Source organism: Cervus canadensis, chromosome 15 (assembly GCF_019320065.1).
Source record: "Cervus canadensis isolate Bull #8, Minnesota chromosome 15, ASM1932006v1, whole genome shotgun sequence".
Classification (NCBI taxonomy): Eukaryota; Metazoa; Chordata; class Mammalia; order Artiodactyla; family Cervidae; genus Cervus; species Cervus canadensis.
Window position 1 is genome coordinate 57,497,692 of NC_057400.1, and position 21,851 is coordinate 57,519,542.

Genomic DNA, 21,851 nt, shown 5'->3' on the forward strand with positions numbered 1-21,851 from the left:
CCCAAGGTATATAAACCTCATTAAGTCATTGGTTGTCGTGGTGGTTTAGCTCTAAGTTGCATCCTACTCTTGCAACCCCATGGACTGTAGTCTGCCAGGCTCCTCTGTCCATGGGATTTCCCAAGCAAGAACAGTGGAATGGGTTGCGATTTCCTTCTTCAGGGGATCTTCCCCACACATGGTTTGAACCAGCATCTTAAACCCACATCTCCTGCACTACAGGCAGATTCTTAGATTCCACTGAGCCACCAAGGATGCCCCATCAACTCATTAGAAGAAGTTCTTTTGCAAGTAATATGGTATGTGGAGAATAGAGAGAAAAAAAAAAAAACAAACCCACAATCCTCTTAAACACTAAACAGGAGTTTTTAACCTGGGGTCTGTGCACTTCCAAGGGGTCCATGAGTTCTCAGGATCCATGAACTTGGATGATAAAATGATATAGATATTTTCATTTATCTCTAACTGAAATTCACCATATCCTTCAATTATAAATGAAGGCAACAAAGTATAGCAGCCTTGGTAATACATTTACCTTTGTAACCCATACACGTCAGATATTTTTAAATGAGATATTACAGTTGTCATAGAAAGGTTAAATACTGTTTATTGACACTTCAAAATCATGGCAGATATTAGACCAGCTGTTAGATCTCATTTAATGCATTATTGGTATACTACTGTATCATAACAAAGATTGACAATGGTATTTTAATACAATTGGTTTCCTTTGTAAAACTATAAATTTCATTTTATGGATTTAAAAACACCATTCAGAGAACAGGCTTCACTAGTCAGCCACAGGAATACAGTGGCTAAGACTCTGCACTCCCAATGCAGGGAGCCTGGGTTCAGTCCCTGCTAAGGGAACTAGATCCCCAGATGCTAAGGGAACTAGCTGCTACAACTGAGTTTGCATACTGCAACTAAAGATCCCGCATGCCACAACTAAACCTGAGAACAGCCAAATAAATAAGTTAATAATAAAATAGAAAATTAAAAGATTAGGAAAAGAACCATTGTGTTTAGGCCCATCACTCACTTCATTATGCCCACACTACCTTCATTTCTATCCCTAGCCATCTTTTCAACTACTTTCTCACCAACATCCTGAATTCCTTCTCTTATCCCCAAGTGTTCTTTCATTGTCTCAGATGTTTAAATAGGGCAGTCTTTCACATCTTCCATTGTATGCAGTACTGGTCCTTTTTCTGAGAATCCCCTTCCCTCCACCCCTAAACCAGAGCCTCTGTGTCTCTCCCAACAGACAGAGGCAGCTTCAGTCTCCTGCTTAAGCTTTTCCTTCACTCCCAGACTAGGTCAGGATCCCTTTCTTTCTATCAACCTTGTCATCATCTATTCAGTATTACTCTTCCAGTAGATATGTTCTAATGAGGGCAAAGCCCACATTGGCCTGGTTCACTATCATATATCCAGTGTGTAGTGTGAGGCTGGGTACCTATGGGAGCTCAATAAATATGTGTAAATACATGCGCCAAAAAACCATTCTGTAACTTATGATTTAATGTATTTCGTAACTTTTTGATTTAATGTATTATACTCTTGTTTCATGTTGTTACTTTTATTTACTATAAAGTGGCATAATATTCTATGGGGTATGCTGCTGCTGCTGCTAAGTCGCTTCAGTCGTGTCCGACTCTCTGCGACCCCATAGACGGCAGCCCACCAGGCTCCCCTGTCCCTGGGATTCTCCAGGCAAGAACTCTGGAGTGGGTTGCCATTGGGGTATAAGTACTTTTTAAAAATAATTTCCCTACCTGATCATCTTGTTTTCAGTTTTTACTAATGCTGTGATGAATGTCTTCATGTATATATATCATTTTATTTTTCTTGCTTTGTATTCAGGATTATTTCTTTAGTATAAATTACAGGAAGAGGAGTTAATTCATCTATTGGACTTAACATTTTTATGGTTCTTGATTTATTCTATGACATTGCTTTCCAAAAGGATTCTCTCAATTTAAAATGCCATAAATAACATAAATAGAACATCTGCTAATGATTTTTCAAAGTACTTAAATTTGCTAGATAGTCATCATTGGATTGGTCAATAATGGGGTAAAATTTTTGTTGAAAAGGATAACATAAAAAACTTCTCTTTAACTCAAAATGTAGTACACTAATTCCCACATTGAGGAAAATATTTTATTTGTTAACAGAGAACTAAGAACAAAGATATTGTGCTAGGGAAGACAAATTGTTTTACCTTAGATATGGCCATTTTGTTAGTTAAATGTGCAAAATTCATTGAAGACTCTATCTGAAGTTCAAATATTTGAAAGCAAGGAATAAAATAATCTCTTATTATGACAAGAATTATGTCATTTCATATTTAAAAGAAAAAGAACATAACTTCTAGAGGCTAAGTAATTAATATATTAATAGCATACAAGAAACAAAAAATTTAAATACTAAGAATTTTTTGCAAGACGTTAGAAATAAAATGTATGGACTGACAAATTCCTCCTTATTTACGGACATAGATGCCAGCAGGGACTTGTCAGGCAGGGTGGTGTTTCTCATTCTGATTACACCCTCCCTCCTACTCCTTTCATCTCAGCAGCCAACCCAGGCTTCAGGCTGGGCCGCTTCTTCACAAGTAGCACCCAACTTTCTCCCTCAATAAATGAAGCTGTTTTGGGTTGTCCTTTGTTTTAATACCCTAGCTACACATAGAACAGATTGCTGACTTAGGAGGTGGGGCGTCCATCTTACTGAAGATGAAGAAAAAGAGCTAACTGGTGTCTTGTTGCCTGTTCATATTCTAGGGAGGGTACCAGAGCGTACCCATTAAATTCTTCCTAATGACATTAATCTAATACATGCTGACTATGTGACTGCTGTGTGCAGGGTGCAGTACCAGCATCTGCAGGGGACATGATGGATGACACATTAGCCAGAGGGAGACGAGTAGAAAGACATTTCTTGCATTCCACAAAAATGCACGCAAGAGCAAGAAGGGTCCTTCCACATCTTTAAATGTCCCTCTTGGAGAGTCCAGGTTCATCAGACCCTAACGTCCTGGAATGAAGACAAAAATGCAGGTAATTAAACTGAGCTAATAAATCAAGTGCTTCGCTATGGCCTAGTGGGAAAGAATCTGCCTGCAGTGAGACTCCCAGGTTTGATCCCTGGGTTGGGAAGATCCCCTGAGAAGGAAATGGCAACCCACTCCAGTATTCTTGCTTGGGAAATCCCATGGACAGAGGAGGCTGGTGGGCCACAGTACATGGGGTTGCAAAAGAGTCAGGCTAAACAATAACAACAACAATAAAACAAACACATAAAGGGATGTAAGTGTAGGTCACTGTTGCATGGCATGAAATGGTCATAAACTCAAAAGGACAGTGTCTTCAGTGAGCCAGGCACATTTATTCCTGACAACAATCATGGGAGGTAGCTATCAGTTCCCCCATTTTATAGATGGGGAAAGAGAAGGTCAATGAACATTACTTAGTCAGAGTTAAACATTCAGTGAGAGGTGGAAATAATCAAGCTTATGCTCTTTCTACTACATGCTAGGTTGGTAAAGGCACTCAAGAATCATACCTTGGTTAATATATCTTTATCCAAAGCTACTCAAAATTTGATTTTTAAAAAACAGTTGTAAAATAGAATGGGGAAAGAAAGAATACACATTTCTGAGATGTCAGACCCAGTGAAAAAGAATCTCAAACAGTCTTCAAAAAGCATGTGCAGTAAAGTTCATGAACCTTCATCTAAAGGCAGTGTATCATGGTAGTGAATTTGAGGGATCACCTGGGTGAGACCTTGAAACTACTTTTCATCTGAATGACTCTGAGCCATTATTTCCCCTCTCTAGGTCTCATGTTCTAGCATCCCTTAAAGGATTTTTATAATTAAATAAGATAATCTATATAAAATGTTTAGACATTGGTATTTTGTGCGAATCACAACAAATTGTGGAAAATTCTTAAAGAGATGAAAAAGTTGGCTTAAAACTCAACATTCAGAAAACTAAGATCATGGCATCTGGTCCCAACACTTCATGGCAAGTAGATGGGGAAGCAATGGAAACAGTGAGAGACTTTATTTTTTTTGGCTCCAAAATTACTGCAGATGGTGACTGCAGCTAGGAAATTAAAAGATGCTTGCTCCTTGGAAGAAAAGTTATAACCAACCTAGACAGTATATTAAAAAGCAGAGACACTACTTTGTCGATGAAGGCCCGTCTAGTCAAAGCTATGGTTTTTCCAGTAGTCATATATGGATGTGAGAGTTGGACTATAAAGAAAGCTGAGTGCTGAAGAATTGATGCTTTTGAACTGTGGCGTTGGAGAAGACTCTTGAGAGCCCCTTTGACATCAAGGAGATCCAACCAGTCAATCCTAAAAGAAGTTAGTCCTGAATATTCATTGGAAAGACTGACGCTAAAGCTTAAACTCCAATACTTTGGCCACCTGATGTGAAGAACTGACTCATTGGAAAAGACCCTGATGCTAGGAAAGATTGAGGGCGGGAGAAGGGGACGACAGAGGATGAGATGGTTCAATGGCATCACTAACTCAATGGACATGAGTTTAGCAGGCTCTGGGAGTTGGTGATGGACAGAAAAGCCTGGCGTACTGTAGTCCATGGGGTTGCAAAGAGTCAGACACTACTGAGCGACTGAACTGAATTGAACCAGGCATATAATGATATACATTAATTATCAGTTGTACTGCTGTTAAAGTTATTTTTTTTGCATGTAAGTCTAATAAGCTTGGATCTGTTTTATCTGTTTTTCTAGAATATACTATATTAGGTGCAGCATAATGAAAGATAATGACAGCTGACTACCACAAGGGGCAGCTGTCACCTCTCATTGAAAGTAGCTGAAATAAGACGCCACAGGAGGACCAAAAACAAACAATCCCTCCAAAACTGTAAGGACATCAATAACAGTTGTTTTAATTATGCTTTACACCTTGCAAAGTCCTTTTGCAATCATTTCATTTGATTCACACAACACTACTGTTTTGTAGGGAGGGAATTACTCCCACTTTACCAACGAGAAAAGAGAGTCTCAGAGAATGTAATGCCTTCTCTAGAATCATAGCTAGTCAAAAGAGCAAAGAGTACCACAGTCTATAGATGTGCTATGCAATATGGTAGCCATATGTGGCTACTTAAATAACATTAAATATGCAGTTCCTCAGGAGCACAAACCACATTTCAAGAGATGAATAGTTCACGGCACTCGTGTTGGACAACCCAGATTATAGATCATTTTCTTCACCATAGAAGGTTTTATTGGGTTATGCTGGTCTATAGAAATGAGAGCACCAAAGCATTACTGCATAATACTATGCCCAGTGTCCATGACAGTGAACCTGATTCTATGAGAAAGATGTCAGGGAAAAGGAAAATACTTTAGAAATGTTTTTATGAAAAACACTAAACTTTTTTTATTATAGAGTTAAATTTATGTGGCACTAGGCTATAAATATCATCAGAACTGCCCAGAATCCCTCAAAGTACCTAGAACCAGTATTCTGCACACAGAATCTACAAATATTTATTTAGCAGTTCTATTTCATGATTGACTCATTTCAGGAAAATATGTCAATGTAAGAGAATTCTTCCCGAAGCAAATAAACTGAATGTCATAAAAATGCAATAATCTTTGTTAAAATCTCGAGGGAATTTATGTTTGTACATTTATAAAATTTAGTGTACATACAAAGTCTTTTTACATTTCAATATCTATTTGATGCAGAAAAGTTGTAAATAAATGTAATCAAAAGAGTCGAATGCCAGTTAAAATAAATATGTCTGAAGATGAGAAAAATTTTTAATAGTGATATAAGCCTTAAAATAATGGTTTATAACATATCCCTAGTAAGTCATAAGTTAACAGATCCTCAGTAAATCATAAGTTGGTCTCAACTTTTGGTTCATTTTCTTAGAGCAACACTAGGAAATAACTTTCAGAAGTGGACAGCCTGACAATAAATGCTCAGTATTACTTCAAAGCAATATAAAATGCTCAGAAGTTTCAGAAGTTAGTTTCCAGAGGATGACAAATACTTGACCACACAAGAGTCATCAGCCTTGCCTGGCAGGATGGTGCTGTCAAATTCAAGGTGCACAGACAAAGATGGAGGCAGTTTCATTTTTTAAATTGACTTTGAAAGTCTTAATGATATATGTACATTTCATGGAAATATGAGCTTTAGTATAATGGTCTGTTCTCTTTAGACAGATGGGACTCAATTTATGTTCTACATGATCGTATCCCAGAATTTCAGCCTTAAGATGTTTGTCATAATATAGTTAATCTATTATTTTATGAGGGCTACTAAATCTTGGCCTCCTGAATTTGGCTAGATGTATGCCAAATTTATGATGGCGCTTGTCTAAAAATGACAGATGCTGCCAAAGCAGAAAACTATCATTTTCTTCTACTCAACAGCACAAGGTCTTGGTGCGAAAGACAGGAATGGGGGAAAGAGGCATTTACAAAGACCTTGCTGGCTAATCGATGGAGTCCTGCAGCAGTCTGTGGAAATGAGAAGCTGTCAGTTGGGAAACTTAGCCCCATTTGTAACAACACATAAAAACTGTGAAACACACAGGGGAACCCATAAAAATGACTAGGCGAGGGTCTCCATTTGTATCTTTGGCAGACAAACTCCTCGACAACATTGAAAAACGCAGTTTCATAAGGTGATGGGATGACCGTAAAAAGCGGAACTGTAGCCTTTCCAGGCAAATCGTGCTGGTGTGCTAGCTGATAACTGCTCTGGGCTCACACTTGAGGAATTCCCACCATGCAAAAGCACATTATGCTGGAAACTGAAACAGGTTTTGAGATGTCCTCACTTCTCTCCTGCCTTGTGAGGTATTTTCTGATACTGTCATCTCTATCTCCATGTGATGGTCATGGGTACAGGATAAACAGGGCTTCCCAGGTGGCGCTGGTGGTCAGGAATCTGCCTGCCAATGCAGGAGACACAAGAGACATGGGTTCAGTCCCTGAGTTGGGAAGATCCTATGGAGGAGGGCATGGCAAGCCACTCCAGGATTCTTGCCTGGAGAATCCCATGGACAGAGAAGCCTGGTGGGCTACAGTCCATAGGATCGCACAGAGTCAGACAGGACTGAAGTGACTGAGCACACATGCATACACATGGGCATAAACAAAACAGTGTTTCTGTGCCCAGTGGAAATCTTTTAGAGGGGGTGATCCAAATGCTGCTGAACTTGTGGACCACACACAGGACAGTCCACTGGACCCCTGAGGAGGCAGCCACGGCTCTGCCATATTGGTGATGCTCTTGCCCTCTGCTGACCTCAAGGAGTGTGTCTGCCTCCAGTTACATAAAGTCAACAGCTGTCAAGCAGGAGCTGTGAGAACACTTGCCATTTACCTGAAATGAGCGTTTTCATTCAAACTTGTCCTTGAAAGAAATCTCTAACTCCTAAAGCTTTGGTCTCTTGCAGTTAAACGGACAACATACTACACAGAAATGAAGGATTATCAGTAAAACAAAGCCTTAATGGCCCTTTCACTGCCACATCTCCTACTGAAAAATATCAAGAGACAGCAAACAATTTAAAAGTAATATACAGTCCTACTCAATAGTCCTTAAAAAAGTGGGTTAGTGGTTTCTGACTTTGCCCACTGGGACACTTGTATTAATTTTTCCAAGTCAGAAAAGTTTAGAAGTAATGGGAACAGTGGAATTTGCATGGGACAAGAAGCCCCAAGTTCCTGCTCTGACTCTAGAGGGATATGAGTGGTGCAAGCTCACAAAGCCATTTCATTTTTCTAAGACCCAGGTCCTTCAATGTTGCCATATTTTTGGGAGCAGCTTGAAGGTGGCTACTGTGTGTTATTTTTCTTTGTAGCCCTAACAGACAATACAGTAAAACAAACAAAACCCCACTATTTTGGAAGCTCCTTGGGAGCAAGAAAATGTCTTTCTGTTCATTGTTGTACCCTAGAATGGCAAATGTTATAGATGTAATACACTACTTAGCATAGATAATAAATGTTTGCTGAGTGAATAAATGGATATAGAGTTTACTGTGTGCAGGTATGATAGAGGGATACTAATCTCAGCCTGACCAGTCACAGGGTTGTTGAGAGGGTCATACGGAAATAGTTACGCGACTGGATTTTATAAACTGAACAAACCCAAGGTAATCCTATTGTTACATTTTAAGCAGAACATGTTGGTTCCATCATCTTTTGCTCTTAATTGCATTTATAAATACATCTATAGCATTTTGAATCATTCCATCTGCTTTCATCTTTTTAGACAGCAACTGATTAAAAGCTGTTTAGCTTTAAATAGCTTTATATACTTTCAGCTAGACGTGTATTTCTCCCATCTTGATACCTAATTAATTAAAAATATCTTGTGCTAAAGACTAGACATATGGACCATTAGGTTGAATTATCACAATATTTTTCTCTAGGTTGATTATCAAAATATTTCATTATTTTCACGAAATAAGGTTTTCCAAAGGCTCTGTTTTTTGAGTCTGCTATGAGTGGTTAAATGCTGTCACAAAGAGCATTCAACTTGATGTATGGGACACATTATCACAGGGAAGTGTACTGTCATATGGCATTATGACACTTGAACTCCAGGGAGAAATTTGGGTAGAGTGTCTGGCCAATATGTTCTAGCCATCTTCTTGAAGCTGCCTAATGCTTGCTGTGTCTTGACCCCAATTTTCCCAAAGCACATTTATCCTCCCTCCTACAAAGTTTTGAACTCCCACTGATACATCATGAAAAGTTGGGATAGATCCTAGAAGACTAGAAAGTTATTTCTTTGGATTTTATGTTTAATTCTATTCTAACTTCTAAAAAGTGAATAGGACAGCTATCCTTGCCTGAAATAAAACATATTTAGTTTTTTTCAATCATGTGGTCAGAGCTTCTTATAATAAATGAAATTCCTCTTACTGTAGTTTAAACTCACTTTCTTTACAGATTTGAAAGAAAAAAAAAAGAGAGAAAGCTTCCAACAATACCCTGAACTTTTTATATCTGATAGTTTCATTATAACAAATCTCAGATCCAGACACAACATGATCAAATTATGTCTCCAAATGCATCATAAAAAATGGTTGCCCCAGTTGCTAAAATAGCAGGTAAAAAGGCTTTTCTAGCTCTTGGAAGATTTTCAGGGAATTTCACTGATTTTCACTGACTTTCACTGATTTTCAGTGAATCCCCAGATGCTGTACTCCCAGAAACTCCCTACCTTAAAAGTTGGCTATTTTCTCTTCCTCAGGATTTGCCCTCATTGAACAATACTCTATTGCTAAGTTATTCATGCTAAAATGTGAGAAAGGAAATTGAATTACTAAATCTTTTGGATGCTCTGAATGCCTGGATTTTGAAATCTGGTAGCTGAGACATCATGTTACTAGCATATTCCTTTTTTACTCAAATATCTCAGAATCACATAGACACTGCTTAAACTCACTTGATAGGAACTCTTCATTCAAAAGAAAAAGATCAATGCTAGTGAATTTCAGTCTTGTAAGAATTATCAGTCAACCACGACTTCTCACTGTGACTGTTACTCTAGTTTTTGGCTGACTCCTTAGAGGCCGCGCTGTCTGAAATAAAATACTTCAGTCAAGTAAGTACCACACTCCTTCCTGTTCCCTCCCCCTTCCCTCTGTGACCCACCTAGACTGTTTATGAAGGTGTGGTCCCTGTGTCTCCTATTCTCCTAAAGTGAGGTTTTAAACAAAATCAAAACCAGTTACCAAAATGTTATGACTTTCTCATAATAATGTTACGACAAAGGGAACTTTTTAAGGATTTAGAAATAGGTGGTCAACAATAGGTTTTGTATTACATTATTTAGACCAGATTTCCCATCTGGGCAAACTTTCTAACTTTCTAACTTGAAAATTATACAAAACACATGTGTAAATTCTTTGCTTAGAAGCCAAAATTTACCCATCTGGGCAAACTTTCTAATTTTCTAACTTTAAAATTGTACAAAACACATGTGTAAATTCTTGCTTAGAAGCCAACATTTAGTTGAAGGTGAAAAAAAACCATATATCTATGTAGCAAATATAACCCACTTTATTTTTAAATAGTGCCATTTTTCAACAGCTTTGGTATTGCTTTTATAGATATAATAGGACAAATTAAATGTTTCACTAGTATTATATATATTTAAAACATGGAGAAACAAAAAAGTAATCTGAATGACCTAACCAGTGAATTGCTTAATAATTTATGAAGATGTTGAGTATGGAAAACACGGAAAAGTGAGGTAACCCTCAAATACATATAGCTTCCATGACTTCTAATCCAAGTCTGGACAGTGACATGGTGAGTGAGGTCAATACTGTTGGACCGCAGGTATTTTGGGGGGTACACAGGGGAGTGGCAGCAGCAGCAGAGGATGCAGGATTAAAGACTCTGGGCTTGACCTTTGTTTTCCTCTCCCCACTGTCCTCTCCGCGGGTTCTGCTAGATCTCAGTTCTCTTTCCTTGTTTCTACCACTACTGTACTTCATCTTGGTGTGTTCCTATTACCCGCTAGGCAAACATGATTATTTGTAAAGTCCTAAACAAGCTGAAGGAATGGAGTCACAATAACCTCCACTACTTTTTATCATTTTGCTTACAAGAACTTCTGTGGATAAATAGCACAATTCAGGTAAGAAAACCTTTCTCAGAATATTATTTCATAGAGGCAACAATATCCTGTAGAAAATGAAATCAGGCAGGAAGTCAGAGATGATGGATCCTGGTCTTCCAAACACTGGGTAACGCTGGGCAAATAGCGGATGCAATGTGGACCTCACTGTGGCTTGCTGTTTTATAAACTGGAGATAATATTTGACTCTAATAACTGATAAGTCTGGGTTAAAGATTAATTTGCTAATATGAAGGAAAAGGCTCTGTTATTTAGAAGGGGAGAAGTGTGATGTAATAATTTAGTATTTATTATCTGTTCCTCAGGTATCATGATTTAGTGATCCTATCACACAGAGAACAAAAGTCTTTTATCACAAGTTTGAATCAGCTCATTCATTCCAGGCTTCAGAGCTTTGGGCACCAGCATCTATGGGACCTCACCAATAATGGTCACTTTTTACATAGTATCTTTGTCTGAGGAGGGTTTTCTGAATCCTCCCCTTACAAATGGATTTGTTTTTCTCCCAAGCCCCTGGGCAACCACAGGAAAGCATTCTTAAGTCTTCTCCTCAAATTCTATAATGATTTGGCGAGCAGAAGAAAATCAAAACAGAAGTGTGTGTCTGTGTGCTTCCAACAACATAGAGGTACCTAAAGAGAGTCAAACATAAGAGAAAAGGACCTATTCTCTTAGTTTTCCTTCATAGACAGTCACTGCAACAAGGAGACTTATCCATCTTGGGTGCTGACGGGTGGCTGTGAATGTGTGAAAGCCCATTAAACAACCAATTTCATGGTATACCCACTAGAAATACAATTTTTTTCTCTTCTTCCTGAATCATTCAGTTTGAACCTATTCAGAAAAACTGCTGATTCACTGGGACTATGAAATAGAGACTCTTCTTAAGAGGCCCTTCCATGAGTAGCCCATTTCCAATTATATAAAGTTCTTTTCATCAGTTCATAACTGTAAAAAGTTCCTTTAAAATCTTTGAGTTCATTTACAACTCTGAGGGGAAGTCTACAAAGACCTTAAAAAATCAATATCTTTTATTATTGGACAAATTTCTAGATTCACTTAATAGTGTTACTCTCTCAAAAAACTTTACTCTGTTGCCCTTCAACTCCCCTTTACTGGAGTAAGAAAATATAAAAATGTCTGTTAATAAATAAGTTTAAGAATTCCTTGACTGAAAAAGTCCATTGCAAAAACCAAACATAAAATGAATAGAGGGGAATAATAAACTCAGTATTTTAGACCCATTTCTTGATTTTTGTCTAAACACAATGTGACCAAGAAGCTTCCACTTATTTTTATGCATATATTATATATATATATATTTTTTTTTTTACACACACACATATATACTTAAAGGTATATATTTAACAACATGGAATGGTAACATATCAAATGCTTAGATTCCGTGCAAACACATAACCTTTCTTGTGAAGGAAATATATTCATATTATAAAAACAAATCATGGAGAGTAACATGCAACAGTGGAGGGGAAGAGAACGGGGTAGGGACAGAGGACCAGGAGGAACACAAAGAATGTAAAGAACAAAAAGTGCCATTGACCTGATTTGTCAGAGTTGTTGCCTGTGATTGGAGTGATGGAGCAGCTGGGATTAGCCTTTGCGCTGTCCTTGGAAGAAACCATTTTGGGTTTATTTTTCGTTGCCTCTAGTGCTTTGACCTTCTTGGCATGTTTACTTCCTTTGTAGTGGGCCTCGGCCTGGCTCTACAAAGGAGAACAAATCAGGCTCATTGTTTTGCTACTTACAAACACCACAATGGATGATCATGCAGGAAAAAATACATTCAGTCATAGGCACCACAGACATTTATAGCTCAGCACTCAACTACGTTTTTGGCATTTAATGAGTAGTAGACCAGTATCTAAGAGATTTTTGCATACTGAGACCTTCTATACAACAAAGAGGACCTGTGTTTTTCAAAACCAGACATTATACAAGTGGACAAAAGGGTTAGGGCAAAACTGGGATGAAGGTGAACTTTGTCATTAATGTCTTCCCACCACTGCCCATCGGGGTTACTTGTCAAATGTTTGACTGGCAACAAGCACCTTGAGTGTCCTACCCGGGTAAGACCTTATACAACCACTCCATTTGGTTTCCTTTTAGCTACAAATCTGTCTTCCCTGCACCTATATTCCTCTTGGCTCTGCTCTGAGAGCAAGTGATGTGACAAAGCAACCAGCTAGTGAGTGCAAAAGGCACTCCATTGTGGAGTCATCTCTATGTGCTTAATGTGTCGTTCTGACAACTCCAATTCTAAGAACAGACAATATAAGCCGCAAAGAAATAGGGACAATGCTTGTTTCTGATCTCAGATGTGATTCTGAAGTCAAAGCAGTGAGTATTACATTCACTTATACACAAAGCATAGGTGAAACTGTGACTTAATACTAGATCAAAATAAAAAAAAAAAAAGAAGAGTGATCAAGGCAAGTGAATATTAAAAATTTTCAAAAGACAAAAACAAGTTATGGAAAAACAAGAAAACATTTAGTCAATTTGCTGAGTTTTGGAAACTTTTCCTCTACCTAAAGAAGAAGGATTTTACCTTTTTGGCATCTAGTATAATGTACATATTAACTTAAGAATTAAGTATATTTGCTCCAATTCCATTTAAAACAGACCCCCAAAATATAAACAAACTAAAACATATATTATAGGTAAAAAAACAAACTAAAACATATATGGTATATTAGTTAGAAAGTAAAGATGCTGATAAGCCTGTTATATAAAATAAGTGAAAGTTTCTGTTAGAAGATTTCTAAAATAATAACTTTTTTAACTTCAGTTTTCCTTATATACACTTGTGTGTGTTTGAAGATGGTAATACTAATGTTTTCATCCATTTTCCTCAACAAGCAGAATACAGGCAGTGGGGGTGTGTGTGTGTGTGTGTGTGTGTGTGTGTGTGTGTGTGTGTGTGTGTAGATAGGTAGGTAGACGTGGCAGTGGACACAGGAGTCAGGTTTTACTTCTACATTTCAACTAAATATATGTGATTTCCCTAGCACATAACCTGGATCCCCCAAAGTCAACAGATTTGAATTGACTATACTTAGTCCCTAACTTTCTGAATATTTTTTCATAAATATTGTTTTAGACTATCATTGACTTATCATTGTTCTAGTTGGTTTGCTCAAGGACTTCTCATGCTGTTCTCTGTCAAGTTGAAAAAAATCCAATCCTAAGGGAGGAAAAAGTGTAATATTAAGTTTTATTAACATCTGAGAATGGTTAAATCCAGCAAGTATTGTTGGGTAGACATAAATTAAGAAAATATACAAATAAAACTTTAAAACTTGATAACATGAAGAAATAACAACGACCAATATTATTGAGCCCCTGCCAAGAACAGTTCTAAAAGTTCATAATACCCTGTAATGTAGGTACAATTATTGGTCAACACTTTACAAATAGAACACTGGGCATGAGAAGTTAAATACTTTGTCAAAAGTCACACAGATAGGTGTAGAAGCCACTTTGTGGATCTGAAATGCTTCCACGTGTACCCCTATTTTACTATATGTTATTGTTGTTTCTTTAGTCACTAAGTCTTGTCCAACTCTTTTGCCCACCAGGCTCCTCTGCTATGGGATTTGCCAGGCAAGAATACTGGAATGGGTTGCCATTTTCTTCTCCAGGGGATCTTCCTGACCCAGGGATTGAACTCACATTTCCTGGTTGGCAGGCAGATTCTTTAACGGTGACCCACCAAGGGAGCCCATTTAACTATGTATCCTTACTTTAAACACACACATACACTAAATTAACAATATAATTTTATTAGGAGTAAAAAATTACATACAAAGCACACTGCTTTTAACGACGAAGTGAAGGATTATACTTTAGTAGAAGTTTCTATGAGTAGGGAACATCTTAATTCATGTAAATAAATTTATTGGATTGAAAAAGTTCGTTTGGACTTTTATGTATGATGTTATGGAAAAACCCAAACAAACTTTTTGGCCAAACCAACACTGACATAGTACGTTAGGCCTAAACCTTCTGTTGAATAGCTAAGAAAGGCCCGCTTCTTTGACATATAACAATTTCTACAAGACATCAGGAGACCACCTAGTAATTCATTTTTCCAAGTATACTGAATAGTGAGATGTTACTTTCGTGTCCTTTGGCTAAAGAAACATCAAGTTCTCTAAATAAAACCTAGCACAAGATAAGTGGAGTGTCACTTCCTCATTATTATTTCCTGGTGTCCTTGAAGAAAGCTAAAAGCATCAATTAGCACTTGGGGTAAAGAGCCAGTTAAGTGATACCTCATTGGATGCCAAGATGGAAGGAGCTCTCTTGAGCTGTGATTCACTGTCTTTTTGAGTTCTGGGGCCTCGAGAAAAGCGAAACAAGCATTCTTAACCTCTACTCACTGCTGTTTGGGAAAGATCCGGAGTTAAGACAGTGGCAGACACCACTCACTCATGCTTGGCATCTTTCCAATTCCCTGTGGTATTCTTGGTAGTAGCACTTTGCTGTCCTCAGTACTGTATCTGAGGTGTCAACAGCTTCTAAATCCGGGCAAATCTTCAAGTGAAACTGAGACACTGTTAAACAGTAACACGATTAACCTGACTTCATTATCTGGGAATCTCCTTAATTGAGGAATGAAAGCAATAAGGACAAGAGCCAGAGAACCTATGAATGAGGCAAGATGCTTAAGCCTGACCAGCGATGGTTCTCGTATCATTTCTGAGAGACTTGGCTAACCAAATGGACTTATTTTATACCTCAGCGACTAATCAGCAGACACCTATTTATCTAGCACTAATGGTTTGCTTTCTGATTCCCTTCCAAAAGTACTTCTATACACCCTAAGCTGGCAGTAATCAAATAAACCCCTTGCCAAGAATTGTCAAAATTAGAGAGTTACCCAAAGCATCATACTGACTTTCACACAGGAATTCATTGACATCTAGGCTCTTACAGAGGTCTCTCTAGTAGCTACCTGACCACCCAACGGCAGAGGAATGACTTGGACAGGAGATGACATCCTGGGATTTTTTCCCTTCCATTCATCTCCATCTGTATTACTAAGGCCCCTCACTTTCTGAAATCCTCCACTTCTCTTAGGACCCTACTGGTCCAAATAAAAAAGATAAATAATGAGATAATGCATTACTTTACAAATAAAAAATGCAATAATGAGAAATTCGATAATTCATTGAGCTCCTGTATCTGTTTTTTACCTTATTTCTATTTTGGACTTCAGAGAGGTAGATAGGATCTTGAAAGAAGACACTGAACTGTTTTCTTTGTGCAAAAAGAACAGCCCAAACACAAACTGGCAAGTGGCTGGCGTAGAGTAAAGTCACTGGAGGAAGTCCTCAACTATTTATTTACTAAGAGACCCAATTGTTTTGCATCTTAAAATGTAATTGGAACTGTTCCCTTAATTATAGAAAGTGTATCATTAAAACTGTTGGCATCTGATTTTTCTGAGACTTTAGATTTCAATGTGTTAAGCAGTGTTAGATGGGAAGTAGCAGAGGCCAGTTACTTTTCAGAAAAAAAAGTATATACTCTATATACTAAAATGCCAAATAAAACAGATGTCAAACAAACTACCATGAAACAGCCTAAACTAACAAGGGGAAAAGATCTGATTATTCCACAGGGAATTTCTTAGCACCTGCCATATGTTAGACACTGTGAAAGATTAAAAACAAAGACCCCTTGCTCACAAGAATGGTAGCTGGAAGAAAAGATGGATGTATAAATAACTATAACCCAAACAGAGTGAAACTATAAAACGGAAGATAAACTGGAACAAAGAAGAATGGGAGTCAGAGGAGAGGTAAATCTCTTTGGATTGGAGGAGGATTGTGGAAGCTTCATGAAAAGGAATATCAGAGCTGTGCCCTACTTCTAGGGTGGGGCTCTGAAGAGGCAGTGTGGAGGCAGAGGCATTTCAGGGAGAGGGACCAGCATGTGCTGGGGAAGTGAAGTCCTGTGAATTGTGCAGTGCTTCCTAGGCATAGCTGCTTTTCAGTATCACTAGAACACAGACATATAAAAGGAACAATAGGGAAAGACTGCCGCATCCAACATTATTATCCAGTGTAAAACAGAGAATATAGCATAGTGTTCCACAAGTGAAAAACAATGTTCTACTGGCAGGCATCTTTTATATAGATGGCTATAAGAAAGTGGTTGCTTTTACATCACAGATTTTATCCTCTGCTGCAAACTATAATCCTATACTCAAAGCACAACCAAATTATTTATATAGAAGGTTTAATAATTTGAGATAAAAGCATGACACTTAAAATACCATGGTTAGATATACTAGAGCTTACCGAGTGGTAGTTAAATAATTACTTGAATCTTTGCTTTAACATAAGGCTACATTCAACTCTAAAAATGCTTTTTTTTTGCACATTTGTTGCATTGATGAGACCACATCCTCTCAGAGACAATGCTACAACATAAGAAACATAAAATACACCCAAGAGAAAGGCTTACATAATCCAAAGATAAGTCTTTCTTCTGATATTTGCAATTTTAAGGCCTGCAATATCAGTAATGACATACTACTGGCTTTGATATTCACTTTGTTTAGTCCTCATCTACTAGGATCTGTTGAAAACAAAGTCCAAACAAAATTATAACCGTTAGGAGATGCAATGACTTTGCTAGTTCATAATTTATAGCTAAGTGAAACACTCCAGGTGGCTATAGCCTGTCCAAGGTTGCCACGCTGTATGCTGTGTGTGCTGGTGGGGTCAGGGGGGCTACCAGTCACACAGACTTTAATGTGAATAGGGTCCTCCGGATTCCTTTAGGGCCAGAACTCTGGCTATGGTGTTTCATATTTATTGGCTTTGCAGTATATATGTATAAAGGCCATCAACTTCAAATATTTCTATATTATTAAAGAGAAAAGTGGTTACTCCAGGAAGAAAATAATGTACTCTCTAAATTGCTGATTCCCTTTGGGCCTAATTCAGATTCTATCAAAATATCATGAAACAGAAGTAGAGTTGTTGGATTATAGCTGCTTTAAAATGCCACTATGTGAATATATGAGCATTACACATGTATATATTTATGTTTTCCAAACTTTTCCATGTAGGCAAATTAAGCCATTTCTTAAAATGTTAAGATTTTTGGTGGGCTTCAAGGTAGTTTTTCAAATGCACTCTCTTAGTCAGCTAAGAGTATTGATGTTCAGGCTTCTGGTGCATAATTCACTGGTGGAATTACTTTACTTACACATTGAAATATGGAGAAGCTATAAATGGACCTAACAACCACAACAGAATTTACATGGTGAATTAAAAAAATATTGCAGTTTGAGTTTAAAATTACCTAGAATATAGCAAAAAGTGGCTTTTTAAAGACGGGGGGCTTTACTCTTTTAAATAAACTTATTTATGTACAATTCCAAGTAAACAAAAATTGGTCTCATCCTTCCAGTAAGTTTTATATTTCAACTATGTGAAGGTAGATTATTAAGTTTAGATGATTTGCAGCAACCCAAAGTTCTGCCCCTGATCATCCAACTATACTTTATATTTCCAGTTTAGAGTTGAATAGAATGGGGCATAAAAAAGACAGTTATTGGAGACTGACTATATCAATTGTGATCTGAGCTCCAAATCCTTTCATTTGCTGAATTCTGCTCTCTCCTCCTGTTATTTCCTTTCTTTCAAACTAGGCCAAAATTAAAAATAATCTCCTTTTGAAAACAAATTAATCATATATATGGGGCAAGGTGAAGTTCATCCCAGAAAATTAATTTCTTAATTCTATCATGAATACTGTAAATTATAGAGACTGTATTTTTAAAATTTATTTATTTATTTTAATTGGAGGCTAATTACTTTATAATACTGTGGTGGTTTTTGCCACACATTCATATGAATCAGCCATGGGTGTACATGTGTTCCCCATCCTGAACCCCCCTCCCACCTCCCTCTCCATCCCATCCCTCTGGGTCATCCCAGCGCACCAGCCCCGAGCACCCTGTCTCATGCAGCAAACCTGGACTGGCGATCTATTTCACTATGATAGTATACATGTTTCAGTGCTATTCTCTCAAATCATCCCACTCTCGCCTTCTCCCAAAGAGTCCAAAAGTCTGTTCTTTACATCTGTGTCTCTTTCGCTGTTTCACATATAGGGTTATTGTTACCATTGTTCTAAATTCCATGAAGTGAAGTAGCTCAGTCATGTCCGACTCTTAGCGACCCCATGGACTGCAGACTACCAGGCTCCTCTGTCCATGGGATTTTCCAGGCAAGAGTACTGGAGTGAGTTGCCATTTACTTCTCCAGGGGATCTTCCCAACTCAGGGATTGAACCTGTGTCTCCCACATTCCAGGAAGACATTTTAACCTGTGAGCCACCAGGGAAGCCCTCTAAATTCCATATATATGCGTTAATATGCTGTATTGGTGTATTTCTTTCTGACTTACTTCGCTCTGTATAATAGGCCCCTGTTTCATCCACCTCAGAACTGATTCAAATGCATTCTTTTTAATAGCTGAGTAATAGTCCATTGTGTATATGTACCACAGTTTTCTTATCCATTCGTCTGCCGATGGATATCGAGGTTGCTTCCATGTCCTGGCTATTGTAAGCAGTGCTGTGGTGAACATTGGGGTACACGTGTAGAGACTGTATTTTGAAAAAGATTTTTTTCCCTCCATCAACCTAATGGAAATAGGTTTTAAGTGAAAATGAAAGTGTTAGTTGCTCAGTCATGTCTGACTCTTTGTGACCCCAATGGACTATAGTCTGCCAGGCTCCTCTGTCCATGGGATTCTCCAGGCAATAATATTGGAGTGGGTTGCCATTTCCTTCTCCAGGGATCTTCCCAACCCAGGGATCGAACCCAGGTCTCTGCACTGCAGGTGGATTCTTTACTGTCTGAGCCACCAGGAAGCCCTGGAAGTAGGTTTAGGTAATTTTTTTTCAACATAATGGATAATAAAATGAGCCTTATTTAATGTCACGATTTCTTTAACATCATTACAATTTAGTTAAGAATTAAGCAAAAAGTATCTGAGATGCTTACCCTAAGAAAATAAGACTGCTTACCTTTCTGATTCATTTACATTACAATTTTTGAAATGTTTATTTACTTTTGTGCTTTGGGCTGGGGGTCAATATTTGAGCCAATTTAATGATAAGGTGTGTGCCAACTCCTAGTATGTGCACTAGGGTTTAACTGAGGCAAGATGGAAGTAAACGAACACAGGCAAAATATGCCTTTAACCTCTCTTCCAAATCGTAAGGGGAGCAAATCATGAACTTCACACAGAATACTGATGAAGCATATTCTCTAAGTTATTATACTCAAATGAGAAAATTAGCTCTCTGTATATGAACATAATCTTGAATATGTAATAATGGGAACATTTATAATTTATGAAAATACCAAATTGTCTCAAAGAATTTTGCATAGGGGACCTCAGCTGTTAGAACTTCTAAATCTTGGAATTTTTATGAAATACATGGCTATCATCTCCTATCTTTATAATAGAGTATAAAACATTAAGGATTTACTAATAATTACTTAATATTCTTGAGTGTCTTATTTTATGATTTACCCCAAAGCACTCAAAATTATCCACTTCTCTCAGACTAATTTCAAATTCTCTATTAAACTGGCACATTGTAGTTAATAATTTTTTACTACCTTGAAACATAAAGAAGAGTTTACAGTGATGTGAGTTACTTCCCAAGTTCCTAAAGGGTTTGAGAGTGCTGCTCATTTCAGGGGGGAAGTGGATTGCCATTGTGTGCTTTCTAAGAGTGACTGTGGTTACTCAGTGATAGGTAATGCAATATAATTTAAGTCTCCACACTAAAGCTGCGTCTCTACAGCTAATTCAAGTCTTCTGATGGTCCTTTAAATTAGGCTCCCGGGCTTCCACACATTAATTTTTAATCAGTCTAGAAGGTATTACATTTACTTCCATTTCCATATTAAAGAAATTTACATAAATGATACAAAATAAATCTAAAATTAGGATTTGCAATGTGTCTCCTTATGTTTGATATATAATATCCTTAATGTAGACAAAAAAGGAAAAATAAGTTTCAAAGTGCTATACTCAGAAAATTGGCTGAAGAATGGCTTTAGTAATGTTTTATAATATGTTTAATATATTATTTATTTAGCATTAGTCATTGGAAAGCCTCTTTTACAAAATAGGTTTTTGTAAAACTCCTACCCCAAAGCACTAAACCAATTTTTAAAGCCCAGTAGACATTTTATAATTTAAAATTAAGTAAACTATGTAAACATGAAGATTAATACCATACCCTTTTCAAAACATACAAATATAAGTAAGAGAAAATACTAAAACTGTACATCTTTAGTAGTCACTTAGCTAACCTGAGTCATGTTAAGGCTATTTTTACATTAAAGTATCAGATTGGGCTAGAAGTTTCCACTCCAGATTAAGCTGGTCAACCTTCCTCACATATAAGAAACTGGTTTGTCATAGGAAAGACTAAAATAAAAATGCTCCAAAGAAGACATACAGATGGCTAACAAACACATGAAAAGATGCTCAACATCACTCATTATCAGAGAAATGCAAATCAAAACCACAATGAGGTACCATTACACGCCAGTCAGGATGGCTGCTATCCAAAAATGCTCATACTTTTGATTCATTGATAAATACCAAAATATTTCAATATAATCAATGAATACTAAGTGGCCTTTCAATTTCAGATGCCATGCAATGTTGTTTTAAAAGTTCTGCTCACCAATAATAACCACAACAAAAGTCATTCATATATGATAAGATCAATGTGAACTGTGTCTTACTCATCTTTGAATCTTCTGAAGCACCTACTACATGGTATCGGTTCAGTTCAGTTGCTCAGTTGTGTCCGACTCTTTCGACCCCATGAACTGCAGCACGCTAGGCCTCCCTGTCCATCACCAACTCCCAGAGTTTACCCAAACTCATGTCCATTAAGTTGGTGATGCCATCTAACCGTCTCATCCTCTGTTGTCCCCTTCTCCTCCCGCCTTCAATCTTTTCCAGCATCAGGGTCCTTTCAAATGAGTCAGCTCTTCGCATCAGGTGGCCAAAATACTGAAGTTTCAGCTTCAACATCAGTCCTTCCAATGAACATCCAGGACCGATTTCCATTAGGATGGACTGGTTGGATCTCCTTGCAGTC

General features: G+C 37.6%; 1 protein-coding gene across 8 annotated transcripts in view; it reads right to left on the reverse strand.

Moving 5' to 3' along the window:
* The window catches only part of ZNF385B (zinc finger protein 385B), a 333,103-nt gene that overhangs the window by 27,652 nt on the left and 283,600 nt on the right, over positions 1 to 21,851 (reverse strand). For all 8 annotated transcript variants that reach the window (XM_043487744.1, XM_043487745.1, XM_043487743.1 and 5 more), the window contains one exon: positions 12,232 to 12,394. In XM_043487744.1, coding sequence (XP_043343679.1) covers positions 12,232 to 12,394 — 163 coding nt within the window. The remainder of the gene's footprint in view (positions 1 to 12,231; positions 12,395 to 21,851) is intronic.